The sequence below is a fragment of the Myotis yumanensis genome, unplaced genomic scaffold (assembly GCF_028538775.1).
Source record: "Myotis yumanensis isolate MYYU_CA2020_CCGP unplaced genomic scaffold, mMyoYum1.0.hap1 SCAF_10, whole genome shotgun sequence".
In the NCBI taxonomy this organism is placed as follows: domain Eukaryota; kingdom Metazoa; phylum Chordata; class Mammalia; order Chiroptera; family Vespertilionidae; genus Myotis; species Myotis yumanensis.
In genome coordinates, this window is record NW_027223761.1 from 9,175,870 (window position 1) to 9,199,441 (window position 23,572).

Here is a 23,572-nt window from a genome sequence, read left to right on the forward strand (position 1 = left end):
CTGGGGTGCGGCCCCCCCAGGCCGCAGGCCACACTTCACCTACGGGGCTCACTGCTGCCATGCGCAGGAGACCTGCCTCCTGCAGCCGTGCCCGGCGTCTGCGGTGGCTGGCAGAGACCACACACTCTCGCACCAGATGGCAGCCAGACAGAAGAAGGCCTCAGACCTGTTCAAACGCACGGCCCCCCAAGGGCACTGTCACCAGCACCCGCCTCTGCCAACGAGGCAGGCGTGCAAGGACCGACCCGCGGGCTCGGCGGCTTCATTTACCCCGGACACCTGCCTCGCAGCGGCTGAGGCTTTTGCTCAGGGTTCCCGGGTCGGAACTCCTGTCTGGATTCACTGAGTGAAATCACACAGCACCCACCTCCCCCACGTCCCACAGTCTAAGGCAGAGAGATGACCTAGTCTCACTGTCAGGTAAAGAGTCTCCAGAAACTTCTAGAAGGAGGAGGGGCATGGGGCTCTGGAGGCCTAACAGAGATGCACAGTGAAGGGGGGAAATTCCCGATGGCAATGAGTGGCTTTGACCCAACCAACCAGATAAAGAGGAGAAGATGGTGCGCGTTCCTGGGCCCCGACCCTGCTTTCTGCACCCACATCCCAGCCGCAGCCTCAGGCAGGACCCCGGCATGGCCTTCTGGGCAGCAGCGCCCCCTGCTGGGAGGTGTGGAGGGCCTGGATGTGCCGAGTAAGCACGAGGTCACTGTGCGCACATGACCCTCTCACGCATCCACCCCGCGAGGCAGGACTCGTCACTAGTCTGCATTTTACAAACGTGGAAACCGAGGCTTCGAGAGGTTTGGAGACATGTCTGAGGTCACATAGCTCGCCCATGGTGATGTGTCTGACTCTTAAAAAAAAGATTCTCGGGTCTTTCATGAGACCACACTGCCCCCCACAAAATGCTGAGCCTGCGCGGTGGACAGAAGGCTCCCCTCAGTGGCCCCACCTCCCTGCTCCGCCCAAACCCCAGCTCCTGCACCCACAGCCCCATCAGCCCCGATGCCAGCGGGAACGGGAGGCTGGCCAGGGCCCCGAAGTCAGAGGGTGCACGTGGACCCCTAAAGAGCCTTCTCCCCCAACTCTCAAATATTCAAATAGCAAGCAGGGCACGGATGGCTGTCGGAGGCGGCTGGTCTAGTGGGAGAAGGAAAGCCTAAGAGCTGCCTGTCAGGCAAGCAGGAGCAGGCCAGAGGCGGCCCGGCCTGATGCCAGGTACCGCCGGAGCTCTCGGCCCCAGCCTCACGTCCGGAAAGCCAACCGCTCAGCCTCCGAGGGGACCTTCCTTAAGAAAGGAAGTTCAGTTCTCTGCACAGGGATTTTCCTGCAGACAAAGGGGATTGTTGCTGCCGGGTTAGAAAAACACTCCGACCGAATGAGGCCCCGGGGCCTGGCAGTTCCCCCTGCGAGGACCGGTGGGCCCAACAATGGGGCAGGAAGTCATATGCAGCGGGCAGCTTCCCAGGGCACTTGTCAGTGGCGGGGCCAGGATCCTGTCCCGTCTCCAGCCCGTTACCTGGCACCGCCACTTCCTTTGTCTGCTCCAATCCCTGGCCTGTTCCTTTTTGGATGCTGGACAGATAGATGCCCACCCTCAGGCTGGCCACCCAGGACCAGCGAACTCAAGTCTGTTGGAGAAGAGGCTCGGAGTCGTTGCGATTGAGCTGCACCAGCCATGCTGGGTCGAGGAGGTGCTGACCGAGAGACCCGGCTTCCAGCATCTTGCCTTCCTACTCGTGGGCAGCGGGAGGGTATATCACCTTGGATCGTGCGAATTCACTGTGTTAGTATAACCGGGCCTCCCCGCCTGGACTCACATCTGCCTTTTCCTCGCTGGGCCCTTGGGTGCCCTGCTGACCCTTTCTCAAGGCCTCGGTCCGCTCACCTGTAAATGACAGCAATGGCTCCCTCCAAGAGCTAATGTGAGGGTCTGTTAGACAGCTGTGCATCTAAAGTGCTTTACAAACTGCAAAGCTTTGTCTAGATCAGCCGTGGGCGAACTACGGCCCGAGGGCCGGATCCAGCCCATTTGAAATGAATAAAACTAAAAAAAAAAAGACCGTACCCTTTTATGTAATGATGTTTACTTTGAATTTATATTAGTTCACATAAACACTCCATCCATGCTTTTGTTCCGGCCCTCCGGTCCAGTTTAAGAACCCATTGTGGCCCTCGAGTCAAAAAGTTTGCCCAGCCCTGGTCTAGATGCTTCTGGCCCAGGCAAAAATAAACCAGCTCACATCACTCCCAAGCTTAACACTGAGCCACGACAGCCCACCACGCGTAGGTCTGTGGCCAAACCAACTAGAAAGGGGCCTAGGGCCCGAACACCAGGAACTTCAGAAAGTGCTCCACTCACTCTTGGTCTCTGAACCAACAGGTGGGTGAAATCCAGTTTTTAGTTCTTTGAAATCCTTGGGTGGTGCATTATGATAAACCTGAAGTCTGTACATGTGTTTGTCCAAAACAGTCCTCACTGCATTCGTCCTCTGTGACATCTGGTCTACCTCGTTTTCCGGCCACGGCTACTGCCAGGACTGAGTTAAGAGGGAATTGAGGGCAGGGACTGAAGAAGGCATATATGAGAGGGAGGGGAAACCTGCCTTTGAGGGGTTGTGATATTTAAAGTCACCACTGCTTTTGGGTTATTTATGCATTAAACAAGATTTAGTTATCCTAGTGCTTCCATAGGTTTGTGAAAAGTAATTATACCAACAATAGCAGCTACCATGTGTGAAGAGTTTACTCTGTGTGCTACCTCCTTTAAATACCTGACCTCATTTGATCCCACAAAAACCTTTGGAAGTAGGTCAAGCCACTTTCCATTTAAAAAGCTGGGGAAACAGAGGCCTCAGAAGTTAAAGAACTTCCCCAAAGTACATAACTGATAAACGGCAGAGCAGAGACCCCGTATTACGGTCGTTAACCCCAAAGCATCCAATCTTTAGGCTCTACAGCCTATTTCACTAACGGAACAAAATATTTTACTGCCCTACTATGTGCTGAGGACACAGTGGGGACAAGGCCGACCCATGACACTTAAATTCTAGAGACAAGTAAGTAAGCAAATACTAAGCAAGGTGATTTCGGGAGGAGGAAGGTGCTCTGAGGGTGATGGAGAATGACTGGCAGCGGGAGGGACAGCTTCCTGGGTGCACTGCAGACCACAAACAAGTCACTCCAGGGTTTACTGGGTGGGCCAGTCTGGGGAACACATGCAAACAAGTCCTTAAGTCACCCAACAGCTATTCTTCTTTCTTTTACTGCCATTTTGGGAAAACAGATGGAAATTTAATGCAAAAAAGGAGACGAGGAAAAGAGAAAAGAGCTTAACGTTGCAAATCTTCTTGAAATGGCATTTAAGGGAGCCAGTCAGTAGAATGAAGCCACCAGTGCCATCATCTCTATTATCTGGTAAGAAAACACTTTCGCACGCTGAGCAAAAGCTTAACGAGCCCCCTTCTTCAGACTGAGCACATGGCCTATCTGGGGAGCTTCCTAGTTATGTAAAGTGCTCATGGGGAACCCCCCACCCCTCTGCATCTGGAAAGGAACAAAGAGGCGCCTCTGTCCACGCTGTGTACCTCACTGTGTCGGGGGCATTTCCCCAGAACAGGGGACTCCCCCGGGGAAGTAGGCACTGCTCAGATCCCCATGTTACACAGGAGGAAACTGAGGCTGAGGGGTAAGGAGTCTTGCTCCGATCACAGCCAGGGCACCTCTGAGGGTGCTCGAAGCCCCCCAAGAAGCATTTACGTGGATAAACAAGTATTGGTGATGACTTAAAAAAAAAAACAACACACCTAATTTTTCCGTTTTTAAAATGTAGATCCATTTGTCATGAAATATGCACTTTGAAACAAGGAAAGTCCTTCCGGGACTTTCACTGCCCATGCCGCCCTGCCTGTGGCTGTCTCCTCGGCCCAGTTACAGTCCCAGGCTGTCCCGATGCCACCCGTCTCCAGCCTTTCCAAACATCCTCCTGAATACGATGGCGGCGAAGATGACGACGGCTGACCTACTGTGTGCCAGGCACTGACTAGTCTAAGTGCTTCACGTGCATTAACTCAATGAGCCCCACAACGCCCCTCGAGGCGGCACTATCACTCTCATGCTAAGAAGAACAGGCCGAGGCATAGAAGCCAAATGACACGCCCGTCTACTGGTCAGCAGCAGAGCCGGCCTGGATCCGAGCCGGCTGCAGGGTCTGAGGGCCGACCTAGGATATTTCCATGCAACAAGCCTCCTCCGCCACTGTCTGCTGGTTTGTGCTCATTTGTCCCCTTCTCTCCTGTCCTTTGCCTCCCTCATTAGGCTGCAGACTCAACCACATAAGCCCCTGTTCATAACCCTTACACCCCTTCCCCACGGACCCACAGATGTGCGGGAGAAATGTGAGTTGGTAAGTGAAGCCCTTACGATGCTATCTGTCTCTATTTGTGCTCTGTGATGCTAGCTATAGTTAGCAGTGGTGTTTGTAAGTCGTTGGCATTATTAATTATTATTGTCAGTAGCAGTGGTTATATTAGTAATATCAATAGCGGTATTAGCAATTGTATGAGTAGCAGTATTCCGAGCCCAGATAACACTTGAGACCACATTTTAAGAAATGTCATACTACATTGGAGAAGAAAGACTACTCAGGACATCAATTAGAAGAGGCGTCCTGTCTTTAGGTTGACATGGCCCCACGTGTGTCCGCACTCACGCCCCTCTCTGGGCCCCCTGTGCAGCACACAACCTGTGTATCTGTTCTGAGCGGCCCTGCCCGGGCCTCTTTACCCAGGCCTCCCGAGCCCAGGCCCCCCTACCCAGGCCTCCCTACCCCAGGCCCCCCTGCTCCAGGCCTCTCTATCCAGGTCTCCCTACCCAGGCCTCCCTACCCAGGCCTCCCTACCCAGGCCCCCCTACCCCAGGCCCCCCTACCCAGGCCTCCCTACCCAGGCCTCCCTACCCAGGCCCCCCTACCCAGGCCCCCCTACCCCAGGCCCCCCTACCCAGGCCTCCCTACCCAGGCCTCCCTACCCAGGCCCCCCTACCCAGGCCTCCCTACCCCAGGCCCCCCTACCCAGGCCTCCCTACCCCAAGCCCTCCTGCCCCAGGCCAGGAAAGGGCTGGAACGCCATAGAGAAAAAACTAGACTGGCAGCCAGCAGGCCTGGATCCTGGGGCTCTTCAACCACTAGCCTCCTGCCGATGGAGTCACCTGCTAGAGCCACAAGGTCTCGTCTGTAAAATGAGTGGGTGGAGCAAAAAACGTGCCTAAGATCCCTAACGGTGACATCGCTGTCATCCAAAGAGGTGGCAGCTACCACTGACGGAAGGCCAGTTACCGCCCAGACCCTGCCCGCAGTGCTTTTCCTCAGAGCACCAGCTCACGCGATTCTCTACCACCTTTCCCGGTAGGTGTGAATACCCACTTTAGAAAAGAGGCAACGGAATTTCTCAAGAGCCCAGGAAGTGGGCACGAGAGCTGGCAGACCCGAGACCAAGGCCAAAGCCCACATTCTGAGCTTCACTGACCCCTGTACATCAGCCCAGGTCAAACAACCCCCCTGCCTCCTGGGCCAGGCCTTCCCCATCTGCATCCCAGCTCCCTCCGTCCCCCCTCAGTGCCAGCGGCCTCCTCATAGGCAGGGAGGCAGCCACCGATCAGTCCACACACACAGACACCTGGCCCACCAGGTGTGCAGCCCAAGGAAGATCCCTACCGTTCATTGTTCAGGGCCATTCTCGGGGGGTCCAGGTTGGGGTTCTCCATGGACTCCATCTGTGGGCACCGCAGGAAGTAGTAGAGCGTGTGGAGGGCGTCGGGGGACCAGGTGATGGGCTGGGGAGGCTGGCGGGCCTGACGGGCGGGGCTGGAGCCAGGACACAGGGGGCGGCGCCCCTGCATGTGGTGCATGGCTCGGGACACCAGGTCACCTGCAGGGGGAGCAGAAGGGAGGAGAGAAAACAAAGTCTGAATTCATGGCCCACATTCTCCCAAGAACGCTTGTAGCTAAAGCCTCGTAATTACGGTCTAGTCTGGGCGGAGGTGGAAACTGTCACCTAGACACACCATGGCGAGTTTCCCTTTCACTTTCGGTCTTGCCTACACAGCTGAACGACACACCTGGCAGGCCCGCCCTCCACAGTGCAGGCCCATGTGGTTTCTTTTTCGACATCCCCACTCTCTCCACCACCCCACGGGCCTCGCCCCAGCTCTTTGACCAAGGGAATCCCTCTGGGCCCCCTCTCCCAGCCGCCCACAGCCAGTGCCAGACTCAGGGGACGCCCCGTGCTGTCTGGTGCAAAGGCCCAGGCGCTTCAGTCAGGAGGCTGCCTCCATCCCCTTCGTGTCAAGCAAAAGCACCACCACCACCATCCGCCGAGCACGCACTATGTGCTCAGCATTCACCTCCCTAGAAAGAGGATTTGATGTGATCCTTCACATGCTGGGGCCACGCATTACCCCCTTTTTACAGATGAAGAAATGGAGGCTCATGCGGCAAACAAACACTTACTGACCCCACACATTTGCCTGCTCACAGGGAGGCCATGGTGCACCCAGCTGTGGTTCACTAGCCAAGGTCAGGTGGCTAGTCAATGGTCTACATTGGAAACCAGGCTGTTTGACTCCACAGTCTGTGAGCTGAGCTGTGGCCTGGGCTGTGGGGTCTCAGGGCCCCACGTCCTGTGCTGTGTTACTGCCCAAGTCCAGCCTTTTCAATATCCCCCCCCAGCCCGGGCAGGAAGCTCCCATCATTGTGTGCGGCCACAATGCTGAGAAAGGATGGGTGAAGCAGCCCCAGGCACCTGCAGGCCCCTGGGTTCTGGGACAAGTGGCGCCCTTCCATCCTCCTCAGGCCTGGGAACGCAGGCGCCTCCCCTGGGGGCCAGCTTCCTCCCAGCTGGACATGGCTGACCCCGAGGAGGGAGAAAGATGCAGGTTTTAATTTGGCAAGTAAAGGGTCATTCAATGTATGGCAGAACCAAGTCATTCATTTATTCAATTTATCGTCACTCGACAGCTTCTGAGAGTCTGGTACTTGATTCCACGGTGTCCCCAGCACCCTGCCCGAGATCTGCTGCATAACAGGTGCTCAGCAAACACTTAGAGAATGAAGAAATAGCCTTGCACCTCTGTTTCATTTCAACATACAATGTCGGGGCAGGGGCTTGATCTGAGCTCATTAGCCACCCAGTTCTCCCACGACAGCCACAGCGACGGTGTGTGGCTTCTATCTGAGCAGGGACAATGGCACCCCTGGAATTGATCTCCACTGGGAAAGAGCGTGTCCCCTACCCTAAGGTCCTCGCTCCTCTCCACACGCCTGGCTGTTTGTCCCTGCAGCTGTGTGCCTCCTGGCCCAGAGGGCGGAGGGCAGCAAGTTACTGACAAATGGCCCCCATCCCCAAGACTCTGATTTGATGGGTCTGGGGCAGGACCCGGGCACCTGTACTTTGTAAAAGTCCCCCTGGCGAGTCTACTGCCTGGTGGGGTCTGAGAATCACCAGGTAAGTGGGTGACAGCATAGATCCCAGAGTCAAGTCAGGGCTCTGCTACTTCCAATCTCACACACGTTACTGAGCAGAGCCTTGGTTTCCTCATCTGCAAAACGGGAGTCATCACAGCAAACCTCAAAATTGTGCAGATCCCAATAGATAACAGGCGGAAAGCACTCAACATCCTGCTCAGCACAGAGTAAGTACTTGACAAAGGTTAACTACAACCCCATTACGATTCCTGGCCTCTTCCTGTCATCCCTCCATCCTGCAGGCCATTCCGTGGCTCTTCCTCCCAGGACCTCTGCTGCAGTCAAGCGCTGCCCCACATTTCCCAGGACAGGAGGCCGGGTCCTGAAATGCCAGCTCCCAGCCCTGCCCTCGGGCTCCTGGGTGGTAGAAACCGGCACCGACACCCCCCACCCCGCAGCCGCCTCAGCACAGCTCGTTGTACCAGCTGAGTCGGCTGCAATGAGCTGAAACCTGGCTCCCGCCTCCCCAGGCCCGAATGCCATCACTTTTGGCAGGACCACGGGGCCAAGAGGAGGAGAAGTCACAGAGCCTGCAGTTTGCATCCCAGAGAAATCTCGTGGAGATAGCATTTCTGAGGCAGACAAGGTGGAAGTCGTCATCATTAATCATGTTTATGATTGTTTTCTTGTTACTGGTGCAGAAACCGTTGGCAACACAATTCCAGCCAGAATGCAGGCAAGAAAAAAAAATCCAGGAAGAAATGGGAGCGCCTCCGAAGGGCTCCCTAACTGGAACAGGGAGGCCGAGAAGGTTCGGGAAGGCCGTGGAGGCAGCAGGAGATGGGGTCCCTGCACTTCTTGGCTCCAAGCCCAGCTACGTGTCATCAGACTCTCTCAACAACCAGACAATCCCGATCGGGCATCTAAAAACGCACACTGCTCTGCACCCCTCATTTATGGCCAAAGAGAGCCGCTCGCTCTGGCTGTCCTCCCAGAGGGCTTTTCCTCCCACCCCCTTAGATTTTCTAGGCTTCGTGATAGACATGAAGAGAGAGAAAATCTCATTCAGTCTTTACAACCACCCCTTAAGGGAGGCATTTCTGTTTTACAGACGAGGAAACAGGCTCACAGAAGTGAAATGATTTGTCCCAGTTGCACAACTAGCCTGTGAAGCAGCCAGGCCTTGAACTGGGGGCCCTGTGTTCCAACCATTTGCCCTCGGCTGCTGCGCCATGGCTACCTAGAGCGTGGTCTGCAGACTGTTACTGGGTCACAACAAGTTAATTTTAGAAATTTCAGAAATTTAAAAACAGCAACAACTCCATAGCAATGCCTATCTAATCTAATAATAAGAAAAACATTGGCTTGCGTTTTACATGTCTCTTAGTTTACTTTCCTGGACATTTATTTCTATTGTGTTTTATTACAGTTTCAGTCTGCAGCATGGGGGCAGGGTGGATGAAACCCCCAGCTAGTATGAGAAGCCTTGGCCCAGACTGGACACTCGGAGCTGCTTCTGGAAAATTCTTGGACTTGAGAATCACTTGATCCTAAGCTCAATGAAACCTCAGTCTGAAGCCCAGAAACACCCACGGGGCGTGAAAAGCCCGCCCTCGCTGCTCGTTAATCACGAGAGCCTTGATCAGAGGTGCTGCAGGTTTCACTGTGGTCTGCCCACCCTCATTATGTGCCATCCAATAACACCAATAAAGCCAGCAGAGAGTCTGGAGTGCAGCAGACTCCTCCATCTGGCTGCCTTTAAAAAGAGGGGTTTTGTTTTGTTTGTGTCTTATTTTCCCTCTATTGACATTTTCATGGGTAGAGAGGGACAGAGGAACATACAGGTGCCCAAGTTCCCGTGCAGCTGGACCTGATGCAAGAAAGAAACTTCTTGACCTACCTGGCAGGCTGGGCTTGGCAAAGTGCAGGGAGCTGATGCCTGTTAAACCTGGGGTAAGGTTTTAGGTACAAGGTGCTCGGTGCCAAGTATCGCTAACCTCATTAAGTTCTTTAGTCTCGGAGAGAGAAATTGCAATATCTGCCTCCACCTTGTCTCCTCCCTCCTTCACAGCGGAATGAGCAAAATCCCTGGTTTCAGAGTGAGAGGGAGCGCGGGCAACTCGGTGCACGACACGGACTGTTTGGTTTTCGGTGAAAAGAGGCTACGGGGCTGCTTCTTCCCTTTGCCCTGAGGAGCGGCGGGGCCAGGATGTGGACCGTTCCTAATACACGTGCACACACGCATGTGCACACACACATGTGCACACGCGCGCGTGCACACACACACACACACACACACCCCTGGCATCTGATACTGTTCTAATCACTGGGCTACAGGACAGAAGGGGAAAAGCAGAGTCTCTATTCTCATGAAGCTGACAGGCCAGATGAAAGGTGACAAACTATTTACATGGGAATAGATGATAAATGTCAAGTGGCAATCAAGGCTTTGAAAAAAACCAAAGCCGTAAGAGAAAAGACAGAGGAATGAGAGTGGGTGCTCGTCCACGCAGGGTGCTCAGGGAAGGCCTAATAAGGTGCCATTTGGGCAGAGACTTGCAGAGCATTTAGGGGGAAAGGTCACAGGCACAGGGAACAGCTAGTGCAAAGGCCCCGGGGTGCGAGGTACGTGGCCACGAGGCTGGGAATCAGGCTGAGCACGGTCATCTAGATAAAGCCAGATCAAATATTCGATCGTGGGCTACAGTGAGGATATAGATTTCACTGAGTGAGCCGGGAAACCATAGCGGGCACGGAGGGGATGCTGAGCAGATGGGTAACATAATCCAATTTGTGTTTTAAATGGCCCTGGTTGGGGCTGAGTTGGTAGCAGTGGAGGTGGTGCAAGGGGAAAACTAAGATCTGAGTGAGTTTCAGAAGGTAGGACCAGTAGGACTCTGTCTCCCTTCTCCTAAGGGAAGTTTCTGAGTGCCCCCGGGCCTGCAATGGACAGAGGCCGCGTAGGGAAGGACAAAGGCTCAGGGCCCAGCCTCGATGTCAGCTGCCCGAATGCTGGCAGCAGGGCTGCTAGCCACGTCCAGGGAGCCCACAGTCCCATGTGAAAGAGCTCTGCTAACAGCAGGCGTGTCGGGAGTTGAGCCCACGCCCTGACTCCTTTTGCTGCCTGACTTGGGGGAAATCACATTGCTCCTCTGAGCCTCAGTTTCCTCACCAGGACACACTTTGCCGAGCTGCTCTGAGGAGTAAATGAGATCATGTGAGTGAGGTGCTCAATGTGGTGCCTTGCGCACAGTAGGTACTCAATGTTCAAAATGCAAAATAAAACCAAGGTGCCTTCCGGTGGTCTGAAGGCTGAGTGCATCCCTCCCTGTTCTTGGGGCGAGAAAGTTTACCAAACACACCGAGCCCGCTTCCTGCATGTCCCTCGAGGGGCAGGGGACCCAGGTAGCCGTCCTGCCATCCCCCCGGAGACAGAGCGGGATGTCTGGCTTTCCCTCCCGGCCCCAAGTGCTGATCTGCTCTGTGACCTGGAGCCAGGCACCTTTGTTTCCTTTCCTGGGAAGGGGAGGAAGAAAGAAGGGAGGAAGCTGCGTCCTAAAGAAATAGAAAGGTTTGCCATTCACTGTTCAGGGGCCAGAAAACTCCAAGAAATTATAAATAGAAAAGGCTGAGTGAAGCGCCATCTGCTCCAGCCGTGTGCTAGGGCCCCTGGGTGTGTGGCTGCCGCCGGGTGGTCGTGGCCTCAGGACACAGTGAGGGAGAAGTAAGGACGAAGAATGTGCAGTCTGATTTCTCAAATAACTGGGTAGTGACCTTGACCGCAGAGCCCGGAGGTCCTGGTGGAGCCAGGGCTGCTGCAGGGCTGAGGTGCCCTCCTTCACCCAGAGCAGCCCTGTTTTGACTTTCCCTTTTCTATGTTGAGGTTTAAGGGGTGCTTTCCTTTAAAAACAATACAGGTGGTAAATTCACTACTTTGGGGGCTGGCAGGTAAAATAAACGAGTGAAAGAGGCCAACTAGAATAAGGAGGTACGTGATAACGTAGGGGGCACATGTCCGCTTAGCTGCCCACAGCCCCTCCCCGTCGCTGCCACGCAGGAGTGGGGCCCAGTGTCCCCAGATCATCTGTGTGAGATGAAGGCCCCATGCGGCCAAACCACACGGGACCATGGGCCACCAGTGGGCGACCTCTGGCCCGGGAGGACTGAGCTTCCAGGGAAGGCAAGAAGCATGAAGACGGAGGAGGCCGGAACCCAGAAGCCAGCCTCATCCTCGCCTTCTCCCCGGGAGCCAGCTGGAGGGGGTGCCCCACGTACTCAGCTCGGAGATGCTGCCCACGCAGGTGGCCAGGAGGGACTGCTCCAGGGTCCGGAGCTCCAGCTGCGCGTAGGCATCGGCGCGCTCGTCCTGGCCCAGGGACCCGCCGTTGTAGGGGCTGAAGTAGGCCGGCAGCGAGAGGACACCTGTGGGGAGACAAGACAGAAGGTCACCTCGGGGAAGCGAAGCTCTCGGCAGAGCAGGGTCAGTGGCAGAGGTAAGGCTCCACTTGGGGACGGCCGACTTCCACCGTGGACAGCGCTGCAGGGCCAGGGTGCGGAGTGGCCGGCTCGCAGGTGGCACTGAGCCAAGTGGAGACGGGGAGCTGCACAAGGAATGGCTACGGAGGCTGGTGGGCCACACGGGAACTCACTCACTCCTTCACTTCTGCTCTCACTGAACATTTGCAGAGTGCCTCGCCCGGCCCCGGCGCGGTGCGACTTTCAGGGTGCCGGGGTGACAAGGAGGCCTGGCTCTGTCTTCCCAGAGCTCAGGGGACGGCTGTGTCAGGGTCAACCTCCACCTGGCGGCCTAACGGGCAGCACTGCCCCAGCCTCTCACTTCCTGTGCTGCCCCCCTTCCTTCTTCAAGCCACCAGAGGCCCTGGGAGAAACCACAGAGAAAGATGCTGCCTGCTCGCCTCCTGAAGAGACCCGTCTCAGCCGCTGGCCAAGCCCAATTAGTGTTTTTCATTAGCGCTTCAGCGGCCGAGGAGCCGAGCTGTCAGCATCAGCCCCCCAGGGGGACAGCCTGTACATTTCTCCGACTCACTGTGTGGCTTCTTAGAAAGCACCAGACAAGCAAAATCAGCCCGGCTTAAAATTACATGTGGGTTCTTAAGAGCATGTGGTCACAGACATTCCCAACTTTTAGTGACGGCTGTTTCTTTGATCAATGCCTCTTTGTCCACCCACCCTGATTTTTTTTTTTTTTTTTAAGGAAAATACCCACAGGAATTTAATCAGTCAGTTTTGAGGAAATGTCCTTAAATTCCTTGAGATAACTGGAGGCCCCGGGATGTGGCCAGATGTGCGTTAGAATTCCCTGTCCTACACCCAGAAACGGGACGGGGGTGAGGACAGCCGGGGGGCGTGCAGGAGAGCGGTGGAGGCAGGGCCTCGGAGCCGGGCTCTGTCACTTAACCGGGCGGCGTGATGGCGGGCAAGTTACCTCATTTCTCTGTGCCTCCGACCGACCCTGCGTGTGTTAACTGGGGATGAGGGACGTGCGCAGCTTGCAGTGCGGCCCTGAAGGGGAACTGAGCTGCTGCCCATCGACCCTCGGACAGCACGTGTGGCTCCGAGTAAGTGCTCTGTGGGAGCCGTGGCTATCATCTCCACTGTGTGCTGGGGATGCAGGCTTTGCTCACACTCTCTCATTTTTTTTTCAACCGGGTAGGCACTGCTGTCTCCATGTTACACACTGGGAGATGGATGTTCAGAGAACTGAACAGCTTGTCAACTAAGTAGCAGAGCTGGGATTCGAACCTGGGTCTGACCGACTCTAGGTCATGCACACTCAACCCTCTGAAAGCCCAGATCCAATGAGCACACCTCCCAAGCTCTCCTACCGTGCTGAGCCCTGTGTGTCCCTTTCCTGGGTCAAATGCACATGGCAGGCCTCCCCCTCACCCAGATCCTGACCACTCTCAGGTTCAGCCGCCGGTCAGCCCTGCCCTCCCAGCCTGCCCTTCCCTTGACCCGGCTCCCTGCCCTCCTTGCTGCCAGGCACTGCCCATCTCCCTTTGCCCCTTTTGATGGCAGCGGCCCCTCCCATCACATCCGGCTCACTGACTTGGCCAAGCACTTCCTCAGAGCTGTTTCCAGTGGGAGGCGAAGGAGGGCGTGACTGGGATCCCCCTGCCCTATTCCAAAGCAGAAACTCTCGCTGACAGCGGAGTGCCCGTTAGGAAAAGCTGGGAACATTCAAACAAGTGAACCAGGGAGAACATCACGCACACACACACCGTGAGCTAACCCCACGGACAGTCGGACACCAGGAAGGCTCCTACACGGCTCTGTCCCCGGGCGGGCTGGCTCCTCCTCTCTTCTCTGTTATTAATCTCCAGGAACCACACAGGGGACATGTGGATCACATTTGCAGTGCTTACAGCAAGGGAATAGGAAAGTCAGCTGATTTGTCAAAGGATTCCCAGAGAGAAATGTTCTGTCAATGGATCTAGTAACAGGAGCTGGCAGCTCCATTAATAATAGTTCCCATGTTCCCAGTTATCACCCACCCACGGGGATTTTCACTTAATACTGTGGCAAAAGTAATTATGAAGCGATTATTAATAATTGATAACATCACAGCTTTTGCAGAGTACCTTTTGCTCTTAAGAGGTTTAAAGGCACTTCCTCAAAGTGCTTTATTCCTCGAGTAACGTATTCCTCTGGTGAGGTTGGTAGGGCAGTCATCATGGTTAACAGTCAATAACGTTGACTGTCAGTGAGGGCTGACTCTGTGCCAGGCACGTGATAACTTTCTTGCATGATCACATAGAAGCCCCCAGGACTTTGTGAGGTACCCATCCTTCCCATCTGACAGGCGAGAAATCCAAGGCTCCCCAAAGTTAAGTGACTTGCCCTAAGTTACGGAGGGTTGGAGACTGACCTGGGGCTAAAATGTCAATCTCTTGATTTCTGAAATAAAATGATGTCCTTTAGTTAAACTGCACGGGAATATCTGCAAAAAGAGGGGTTCTGCTTGGGCCTTGGTTTGATAACTTCAAAGACCCAGAAATATGACTTTCCTTCTAATGGGTCCCCAGGCACCTCCAGCCAAGGTCCCTGGAGGTCTCCCCTGAAACTTGAGAGAGAGAAGGCTGTCTGCTTCTGTTCATTCTACAAGCAGTTCCACAGTTTGTCTTCCAAACCTGCTCCTTAAGAAAGCGCTTTTTTACGTCAGTTGAAATTCTCCTCTCTCCCACTAAGCCCGCTCCTCAGAAGTTCTCACTGGAGATGGAAAATATTTGCTTTAAATTCTCTTAACACCTCGAGGCCTTCCTTGCCCCACACAAATTCCCAGCTGTGTGATGCAGACCCGGGGCAAAGTCACTGTAAAAAGAGATTCCAAGAAAAAAGAAAAGGAAAAGAAAGGAAGGGCATTTTTTTTCCTATTTAGTAAAATCCCTAGGAAAAAAACTGCTTATTTTAGTTAGTCACGATGAAAAAGAAAGCATGCTGGAATGTTTCCCTCGACCCTTTTATCAAACAGACACCCCCAACCAAGCGCCGTTGAGCCGTGTAAGTTACGGAGAACCCCACACGCATCGCTCAGGTCAGGACGGTGAGATGGGGCCCCGAGGGTGAGGCAGTGAGCGCGCCCAGACACCCTGTGCCTCCTCCCACAAGCCCAGCCTTTCCGTGGAAACAGTGCCGCCCTAGTGTGCCCGACCGCATGCGAAGCCTCCACATTTCCCATCGTGTACACAGAACCATCCTCTTCCGTCACTCCGTTCTTCTCAGCCTGGTTGCCCAACCCTTGAATCTGGGAACTCGTTATCTCATTCCCCAGAGCGCTGCCTCCTCCACGGCCCATGCCTCTCCGAGAACAGCGAGTGCGGCACCACAGCTGCCCAGTTGTCCAACGACAGACCTGTGAGTCATCATCCTTATCAACTCCCTCCCTGCTCCCACGCATCCAATCAACAAAGTCTTGCTCCTTTACTCCCTTAAAATTCCAAGTACCTGTCCCTGCTGTGCCCCAGCCCTGCTGTGTCCCTGCTGGGGCAGCCTCCCCACCTGCCTCCTGCCTCCAGTCTCCTCCGCCCCTGCCATCCTTTCCTCCCTCCGGTCACCTTCCCCTGGAGCTCGCCCTCTTCCAGGCCTTCCCCACTGCCCCTGGGAAGAAGCTTAAACTCCTTTCCACAGTGAAGCATAGATACCGCTCTCATTTCTTTCTCTGCAATTTAGAAATGAAAATCATTCTGCCAGTAAACGGGGAAATTCCCAGCACCTCCCAGGAAGCCAGTCAAGCAGAGAACCTGCACACCTGACGGCGTTTCTCAGCGCTGCTTTCCCAGCCTTGGCCCCTGGGCTCGGCTCCAGCTCTGGGTTTGGAAAAGCAACAATTACGGGTGATTTTCCACCAGCGCCCAGAGGGGGCGCCAGTGAGTTAGATGGGAACCCCGCCTTCTTGCTGGGTTGCCAACCAGGAATTCAACCTGGGTTTCAGCTTGTAGAGGCGCTGGCTTCTCCAAGCCAGGACCCTGCCAGAAACAGATGGGCTGCACACGGGGCTGACAAACTGGACTCTGAGCACAAAGCTTTTCCAGGAGCAGGGCTTAGCCCGAAGGCCTATCAACAGGCGCTGCTTCCTTCTCTCCTCTGTGCAGCCTGGGGGCTGACTCCATGGCTTCTCAAGCCTCCTGCAGCTTGGGGACCCCCTACTTCCCTGGCTCCTCTGTGTGCTCTACCGTCTACCCCTCCCCGCGCCCCCCACTTCATCCCATCATTTACCTTCTGAGCTGTCAACAACAGGAACGAATAGGCCAGATCTTGTTATTACCATTTCCTACGGTTTAATTCCCCCCACAGCTATAACACCCTCCCCTGCTCGCACACAATTTTAGATATTTGTAAAAGAAAATATTTTTTGTGTGTGTGTGAAAACTGGATCAATTTATAGTTCAGCTTTTCTGAGCAGCCATCAAAAGCCATCAAGACTGTAACATAACTGTCCCCTCAACTCAACATACCATGACCGGCTCTGTCCCCAGAGTTGTGAACGTTCTTTTTGGGCCACTGTGACTGCAGTGGGCCCACCTACCTGTGCAGGCCTGTGTGGCTTGCGCCCTCTCCTGCCCCTGCCCCCCATAATTCCCACCAGATACCACCCCCTCCCCCCAAGCTCAGGGAACCTCATTTGTGAGGACAGCAAAGGCCACGCCAGCCTCCTGCTTCCTTAGAATGAAACCGGGAGACGGAGGATTACTCCTTTATTGCCCTGGTGAGGAAACTTGGCAGGGCGTCTTCTGCAGTTTTCTTAGGAACTGGAAGCCTGGGCAGGGTTCAATCCATAAGCTTCTGAAAATAAAAGTTATATTGCCCCACTGAACGGCTTCCAAGTAGCCCACACAATCCAACTCTTTTAATTTTTTTTAAAAAAGCGTTTCCATTCTCTGATCTGCAATTTTATATATAGTACGTCTAATGCTCAGTTGTATGTTAGTCATACAAAGTGCTGAAAACTTAAAGTGCAGACATTATTCAGAGAGACCCAAGTGAAATAGAAGGGCTGTTGATTCTAAAACAACCTCACTGAATGGAATTTCTCCTGAGATTCCAGATCCAAAGAAGTTGTTGTGTGTGTGTGTGTGTGTGTGTCGGGGGGAGGGCATTGAGACAAGGGGGAGATGAAGGAAATAAGAAGAAAAGCCTGGAAGTGAAATGAAATATGCCTGACTGGTGAGCTGTCAATCATCCATGTAAAAATGATTCATCAAGAATAACTGAGCACAGCCGGCATGGCTCAGTGGTTGAGCCTTGATCTATGAACCAGGAGGTCAGGGTTCAATTCCCAGTCAGGGCACATGCCTGGGTTGCAGGCTGGATCACCAGTGTGGGGCGTGCAGGAGGCAGCTGATCAATGATTCTCTGTCATCATTGATGTTTCTATCTCTCTCTTCCTCTCCATTCCTCTCTGAAATTATTAAAAATATATTTTAAAAATTAAAAAAAAAGAATAATCGAGCATGGGACCACTCTACAGTGAGACCCAAGAGTTCAAGTGAGGAGAAAATGTTGGGAGGAAGGGAGAAGAGTGGGTGGGGTGGGATCTAAATTGAGATTGGAAGCAGGTTTTAACTGCGGGTTCATAATGAATGGAGAGGGGTTAGCACACACTTAGTAGTATTCTATGCCAGGAATGGAGGAACTGGCATTTGAGCAGCCACAAGACCCCAGCAGTGGTTTTATTACTATTAGCTAGCAGGTAGTATATTACTGCCCTATTTACCAACGAGGGACGCTGAGGTTTAGATGGGCTAAAGGCACAAAGCTAGCAAAGGGTGCAGGCGGGAGTGAGACCCAGCCTGTCCGACACTGGGGTCCACAATGGTAACCACTACACCACACTGTCTCTCCCATGGGGCTCCCCCTATTGGAGCCCAGGGACAGAATACTTCCTTCACCCCCACCTCCACCCCCAGTCCTATGAGCACTGCACTTCCCCCTTCTTGAAGGTCAGGAAATGGGAAGCAAACACAATCGAGCTCTGGGTGACACCTCACCCTGGCAAGCGATCAGAAAGACCGCGCGCTAAAGGTAGTCCTCAGTTAAGCCAGGCCCAGGGCTGAGCGCTCACCAGGAAACAGTAAGAAACAATGCACGTCTGTGACTGCCAGGGACTCCGGGCCAGAGAACCCAGGGCGAGCGCAAAGGCAACACGCTCACTGCCAGCACCCCAATTCTCTCTAAAAAGGTGGGAAAAGGCAAACCTCACCACGGATACTGGGCTGGACCTCACCTCCCTTTGAATTCTTGGCCTGATGGGGGTGGACCTGCTTGGGGAGCTGGTCTTAGAGCTGCCTCTTTCCCCTCCAACTGGCAGCCCCTCTGACCTCCGACCTCAGGGCTGGCTGTCCCAATTCTCCAGGGGCTCCAAGCAAGGTAAGGATTTAGAGGGTGGATGGGGGCCACTGAAACACTGTATAACAGCCCAACAAAGCGTGGGGGGGGGGGGGCGGTGACCCCAGAATCCCCACTACAAACACTGGGTCCTTGGCATTTGGTGATTTGTTTAATTAAAGTACATGTCAGTCTGTCATAGATCCCGAGGGTGAATACCGGGGCCTGTAGAAGAACAAACTAGAACGGATCACAGATTGCAGCTTAATTTTTTTCTGAAGAAAGAAATATGAATAAAACACAGTGTGCTAATGGCCATTTCTCCCCTGCAAGAGAGTAAAATGAAGCCGGAGTAACCGAGCAGCTCAATGCCAGGAATTAAACCTATAGGTGAGCTCTGAGAAAACCAGCCACAGGCACCACATCGGGCAGCGAGGAGCAGGAGGCTCGCGGCCAGCTACTGAGCTCTTTCCTGCGGGAAAAGATCTCCAAGGGGCTTAGGACACTTTTTAAGAGATTCTGGAGGCCTCTTTCCAAAGTTTTGCTCTAACACATCAGGGATTTGAGTGACCCAGGAAGCGAGCGTCTTAGAACTGCTGCCTCTTAAAAGAAGAAAAATCCACCATGTGACTATGGTCCTTTGTCAAATGTCATCCTCAACTTGCGGGGGGGTGTGTGCGCGTGCGTGCACAGTGATTCCTGCGAGCCAAGGGCAACCTTGAGCCACTATGGTATAAAAGCAACACATTCAAAACACACACACACACACACACGCACACACACAGAGTAAATGGAAGATGTGAGGATGGAGACAGATGGGTAAAGCCATCACCCTAAAATATCGGGCTTTCCCCCACCAATGCACACCGCCACAAGGTCAGAGTGGTTCCCTCGGTGCCAGTGTTATAAAAAGATTTTGAACTACTGTGCTTCCTAACCTCTGTAAGTGAATGAGCTATATCGGTGTAGTATAAGTGATTACAGTAAGGGAAATGGGGGATGGGAATGATGTATTTAGAGGAAGAAGAGAGTGATAGGATGTTTCTTCAGAGCGAAGGAATGTCCACAATTTCTAGTACGGCAGATCATTAGTTACCGGAAATTAAATTTTTATATATATAAAAAAGGGAATGTAAAAAAAAACCACCCCACTATAATCTACTTACTTGTAAAGAGCCCAGAATGGGAATCCATCGAACATAAAAGATAGCTATTCCTCATGGCAGAATTTTAGATGAGTTTTTCCCTCCATTATTCTTCATCCTGTTTTCTGATTAAATAATGACTTATGAAAGTCAAGTTCTTATGCTGTCCACCTTAAACTTCTACAGTGCTCTACGTCAACTATGTCTCAATACAAATGAAAAATGTGTTTTAATAAAAGTAAAAGCATTGTTACAACTACTGCAGGCTCATGGAAGCAAATAAGGAAAATCTGATTGTTTTACAGAAATACTACTAAAATAATAAGATAAGGGACAAGGGTAATTCTGGAAGAAACCCGGGCAGACACCATTCTACATTGCTAACCAGGAGGTGAGATTTTGTCCACATGCCTCATGGCTGGCAGGTGGGGCTGACTCAGGCCGGCTCGGGGCTGCATCAGCAGTGGGACTTCCCGTGGCATCTTGCCACCTCCGGGCCCAGCTGTGTGCTCACTGCACTGAGACCGTGTGATCATGACGCAGCCACGCGGCCACCTGCACCTCCGACCCCTGCCACGTGCTGGGATCTGAGAACAGGTAGGGCGGGGGAAGTTCTCACGCCACACGGCCAGAATCACCAGGCGCAGAGAAGGAGCCTCCCACAGCCAACACTGGAGAAGGGGTACAGGTGTGCCGGGAGGTGGGAGAGGAAGCCAAGCTCGTGCTGGGAGGGACTCCTGGGCTGCACCCCAGGCTAGGGAGCAGGGCTGCCGAGTAGTGGGCCAACTGTCAGCCCAGCGGGTAGGAGAGGGGTCCATATGCACAGGCACCCACAATGAGCACAAGAAACTCCTTGGGGTTTTTTATTTGAAAAAGATACAAGTGCCACAAGGTCTGGGGCAGATGGCCAAGGTGTATATTAACAGAGCACGAATGCGTTAGTCAGAACTGCACAGCGCTGGAGCCCTTCTGCAAACGGAACCTGTTTCCGACGGCTTTGGTTTCCATCTCAAAGGGCTCTGACCATCACACTGCCCGGATGATTTAACAGCATGAGTCAGAGGGGTGAGGGCTCAACACGCAGCTTTGCCTTTTACGAGCTGTGAGACCTCGGACGAGTTTCTTACCCTCTCTGAGCCAAAATCCGCTCGTCTGTGTCTTTGTGCCTAATAATAGCTTCTGATTTACAGGACTGAGGATTAAAAGTAAGCATTTGGCAAAATACCCGACACCCAGAGAGCATGGAGTGAATGGAACTGTCCTGTAAATGGCCGTGCTGCATCCTGGGGCCAGTGGCTGTGGGATACAGTCATTGGTACCCTATTAATTACTTATCAGCATCAGGAGGGAGAGATGGACCCAGGCCTAGCTACCCTCCTGTCTTCCTAAAGGCCACTGTGGTCTATGCTGGTAAAGAATCATGCTTGCCCTGGAGTGTCAACCTTCAGACGGAAGGGTCCCGGGTTCGATTCCAGTCAGGGGCGCATGCCCGGGTTGCAGGCTTGGTCTCCACTTGGGGGCATGCGGGAGGCGGCTGATCGGTGGTTCTCTCTCATCATTAATGTTTCTATCCCTCTCTCCCTCTCCTTTCCTCTCTGAAATCAGTTAAAAAAAAAAAAGAACCACGCTTTACTCAGCACAGATGGGCCATTTATTCTGCAGTCATTCACTCACTCATTTACTCAGTAGCTGTTTATTTTGATGACCTAATAATGTACCAGGAGTGGCTGTGCTCTGGGGACATAAAAGTGATGTCTGCAATCTCGTGACAGGCAGCACACCAGCCAGCTCAATATTGCACGGACTACGACAGGGTCAGTACAAGGGGAAGGGTCTCTAAGCCAGACCACCTGGGCTTAGTGGCCAAGGCAGGTTCCTGCAGGGACTGAGAGGAGAGGCTCTGAGTGATGGGTGGAGCCTGACAGGCCTTCCGGGAGGGACCAGGGTGAACGGTGCCAGTCACACAGTCTAAGGGGCTGGGACTCTGTTCTGAGGGCAATGAGGACCCCCTGCAGGGGCTTAAGCAGCTGAGAGGCAGGGCCCTGCATACATTTAGACAGAGAAGCCAGGCAGCCGTGTGGGAAGGGGGTGGGAGGGTAGGTGACAGAGCCCACGGAGGCAAGTCACACCTCCTCCTCTGCCGTGGATCTCACAGCCCCAAATCCACCCAGTCGGCCACGTGGGCTCTCGTATCAATAACGCTGCTCATTCCTGTTCACTAAGCTCTAAGCACTTACACATCAGAGACAGAAGTAGCAGATGATATGTTTTGGAACGAAAACTCATTAAGAGATCATTCTTAAGCCTAAATAAGCGGAAGCCATGTTTAACCACCTTTAAAACTGGTGATGTTCCTGGATCAACTTGAGGCAGTCAGCAGATTTCCATCTATCGGGCTCCAAGAGGGAACTCACCCAGGAAGGGGAACGCGGGTGTTGTACAACTCGTGCCTCGAGTTCTGGGCCAGAATAGATGCCCCAGCACTGAGTGCACCGGGGACACCAGGGCCCAGAGGTGGCATCACCCCCTTCGTAACTCACATGGCGCGCACTCGCCCATACCCGCCTGCCGCACAGAGAGGGCGGCCTGCAGGCAGTTAGCAAACCCGAGACAGAGAACACATCCTCCAAGGCCTGGGACCCTGTGTGTCAAGGTTGACTGATGGTATCAAACTCGCAACACGTCTCTGAGTAGGCTCCGGGAATTTTCTCGCTGCAATTCCCACCATTCATTCCCTTAGCCGGGGGTTCATCACACACTCATTCGTTACATGGAGCGCAGAGCTAGGGATGCAGAGGTAAGGCCCAGGAGCCTGCTCAGAGGGGAGGAAAAACATGCAAAGAATTAAAACGCAACCTTGCCCAATGCTGGAGGAGGGGCCTGCAGAAGGTACTAGAAGTTTGGAAGGAGTCTGAAGAGAGGGTTTGCTTCATGGGCAAGGGAGGGAAAAGAACAGGATGTGTCAGAAAGCCCCGCTTCCTCCGAGAACCCCAGCGGGACCTTACAGATTACAAGATGCCAACAGTCCCCCGGTCGTCTCATGGCTGAGCGACATCACGCAGCACGGGAGGGAGTTGAAGGGGAGAAGGAGGCTCATTGACAGAAAGGAGGTGCCTGCAGTACACTCGTTCCCAGGACGGGGACATTCCGAACCTCGCTGCGTCACTCCCAGGATCTCGAAGGACACCATGACCTTTCTCTGCTTAGATATACGAAAAGTCACTGGAGGCTTGAAACTGTGCTGACGCACTCAGTGACCTATCCAGTGCCATTCCTTCTCCTCCTGTCGGGAAGGTTATGTGATATGAACCATTTTCCCCAGGCTCCTTTACCTCGGTGCAACCTAGTTATGGACAATGGGATGAGAGGGTAGGTTACAGAGCCCACCCTCTCATCCCACCCCTCAAAGCAAGCCCTAAGCATCGCGTGGGAGGTGAGGAACCCCATCTTCCACCTGGTCCTGTAACAGCAGTATCCTCGTCTCGTTCTTAATTTGAAAACCAGGTCTCCCCAGAGTGGTAAGAGCTGCAGGAAGATGTGGGGGTTTCCTCACAGGTGTCTGGATTACAGCCTCTCCATCTCCGAGGGCTTGGGGAGAAGTCCTCTCCTCCAGGCAAAAGCCAGGCCCCTCCAGGGCTTTCCACAACCCAAACGGGAAGGTCTCTGGCTCAGGCTCCACGGGCCCCGGAGGGCAGGCTTCTCTGTCCCGCTGCCCGGGCCCGGGGCCTGGGTCTGCCTGCGGAGTTGGATGTGACCCTGTGTGCTTCCACGGCAACTCTGGGCTTTGGCCGGATTCCCTCGCTGTTTGTTTTACAAACTCCTACTTATAGTCTCAAATTAGGCTCATTAAAAAGCCAGGTCCCCATAGGGCTGTAAATGTCACACGGACAAGCAGAGAGTGAGTTTACGAGGCCGGCGTGCGATCTGCCCACCAAGACCGCGTTGGGACCCAGTGGAAACACTGAATCCGCCTGTTGGGGCAGAGCCCCTTCCCGCCCCCTCCCGGATCGAAGGCCGCGGGCAGCAGGCCAGACGAGAGCAGACAGGGCACGTCCTTCCAAGACAGCTGGGCCGCATCTTCCTTGGATCTGAGCTGCACTGACGGGGGAAGGCACGCTGC

General features: G+C 53.8%; 1 protein-coding gene across 1 annotated transcript in view; it reads right to left on the reverse strand.

The window, feature by feature from the left end:
• Window positions 1-23,572, reverse strand: part of ABTB2 (ankyrin repeat and BTB domain containing 2) — a 136,836-nt gene that overhangs the window by 20,881 nt on the left and 92,383 nt on the right. The window contains exons 2-3 of the mRNA XM_070427769.1: window positions 11,738-11,884; window positions 5,714-5,927 (exon numbers count right to left, since the gene is read on the reverse strand). Coding sequence (XP_070283870.1) covers window positions 5,714-5,927; window positions 11,738-11,884 — 361 coding nt within the window. The remainder of the gene's footprint in view (window positions 1-5,713; window positions 5,928-11,737; window positions 11,885-23,572) is intronic.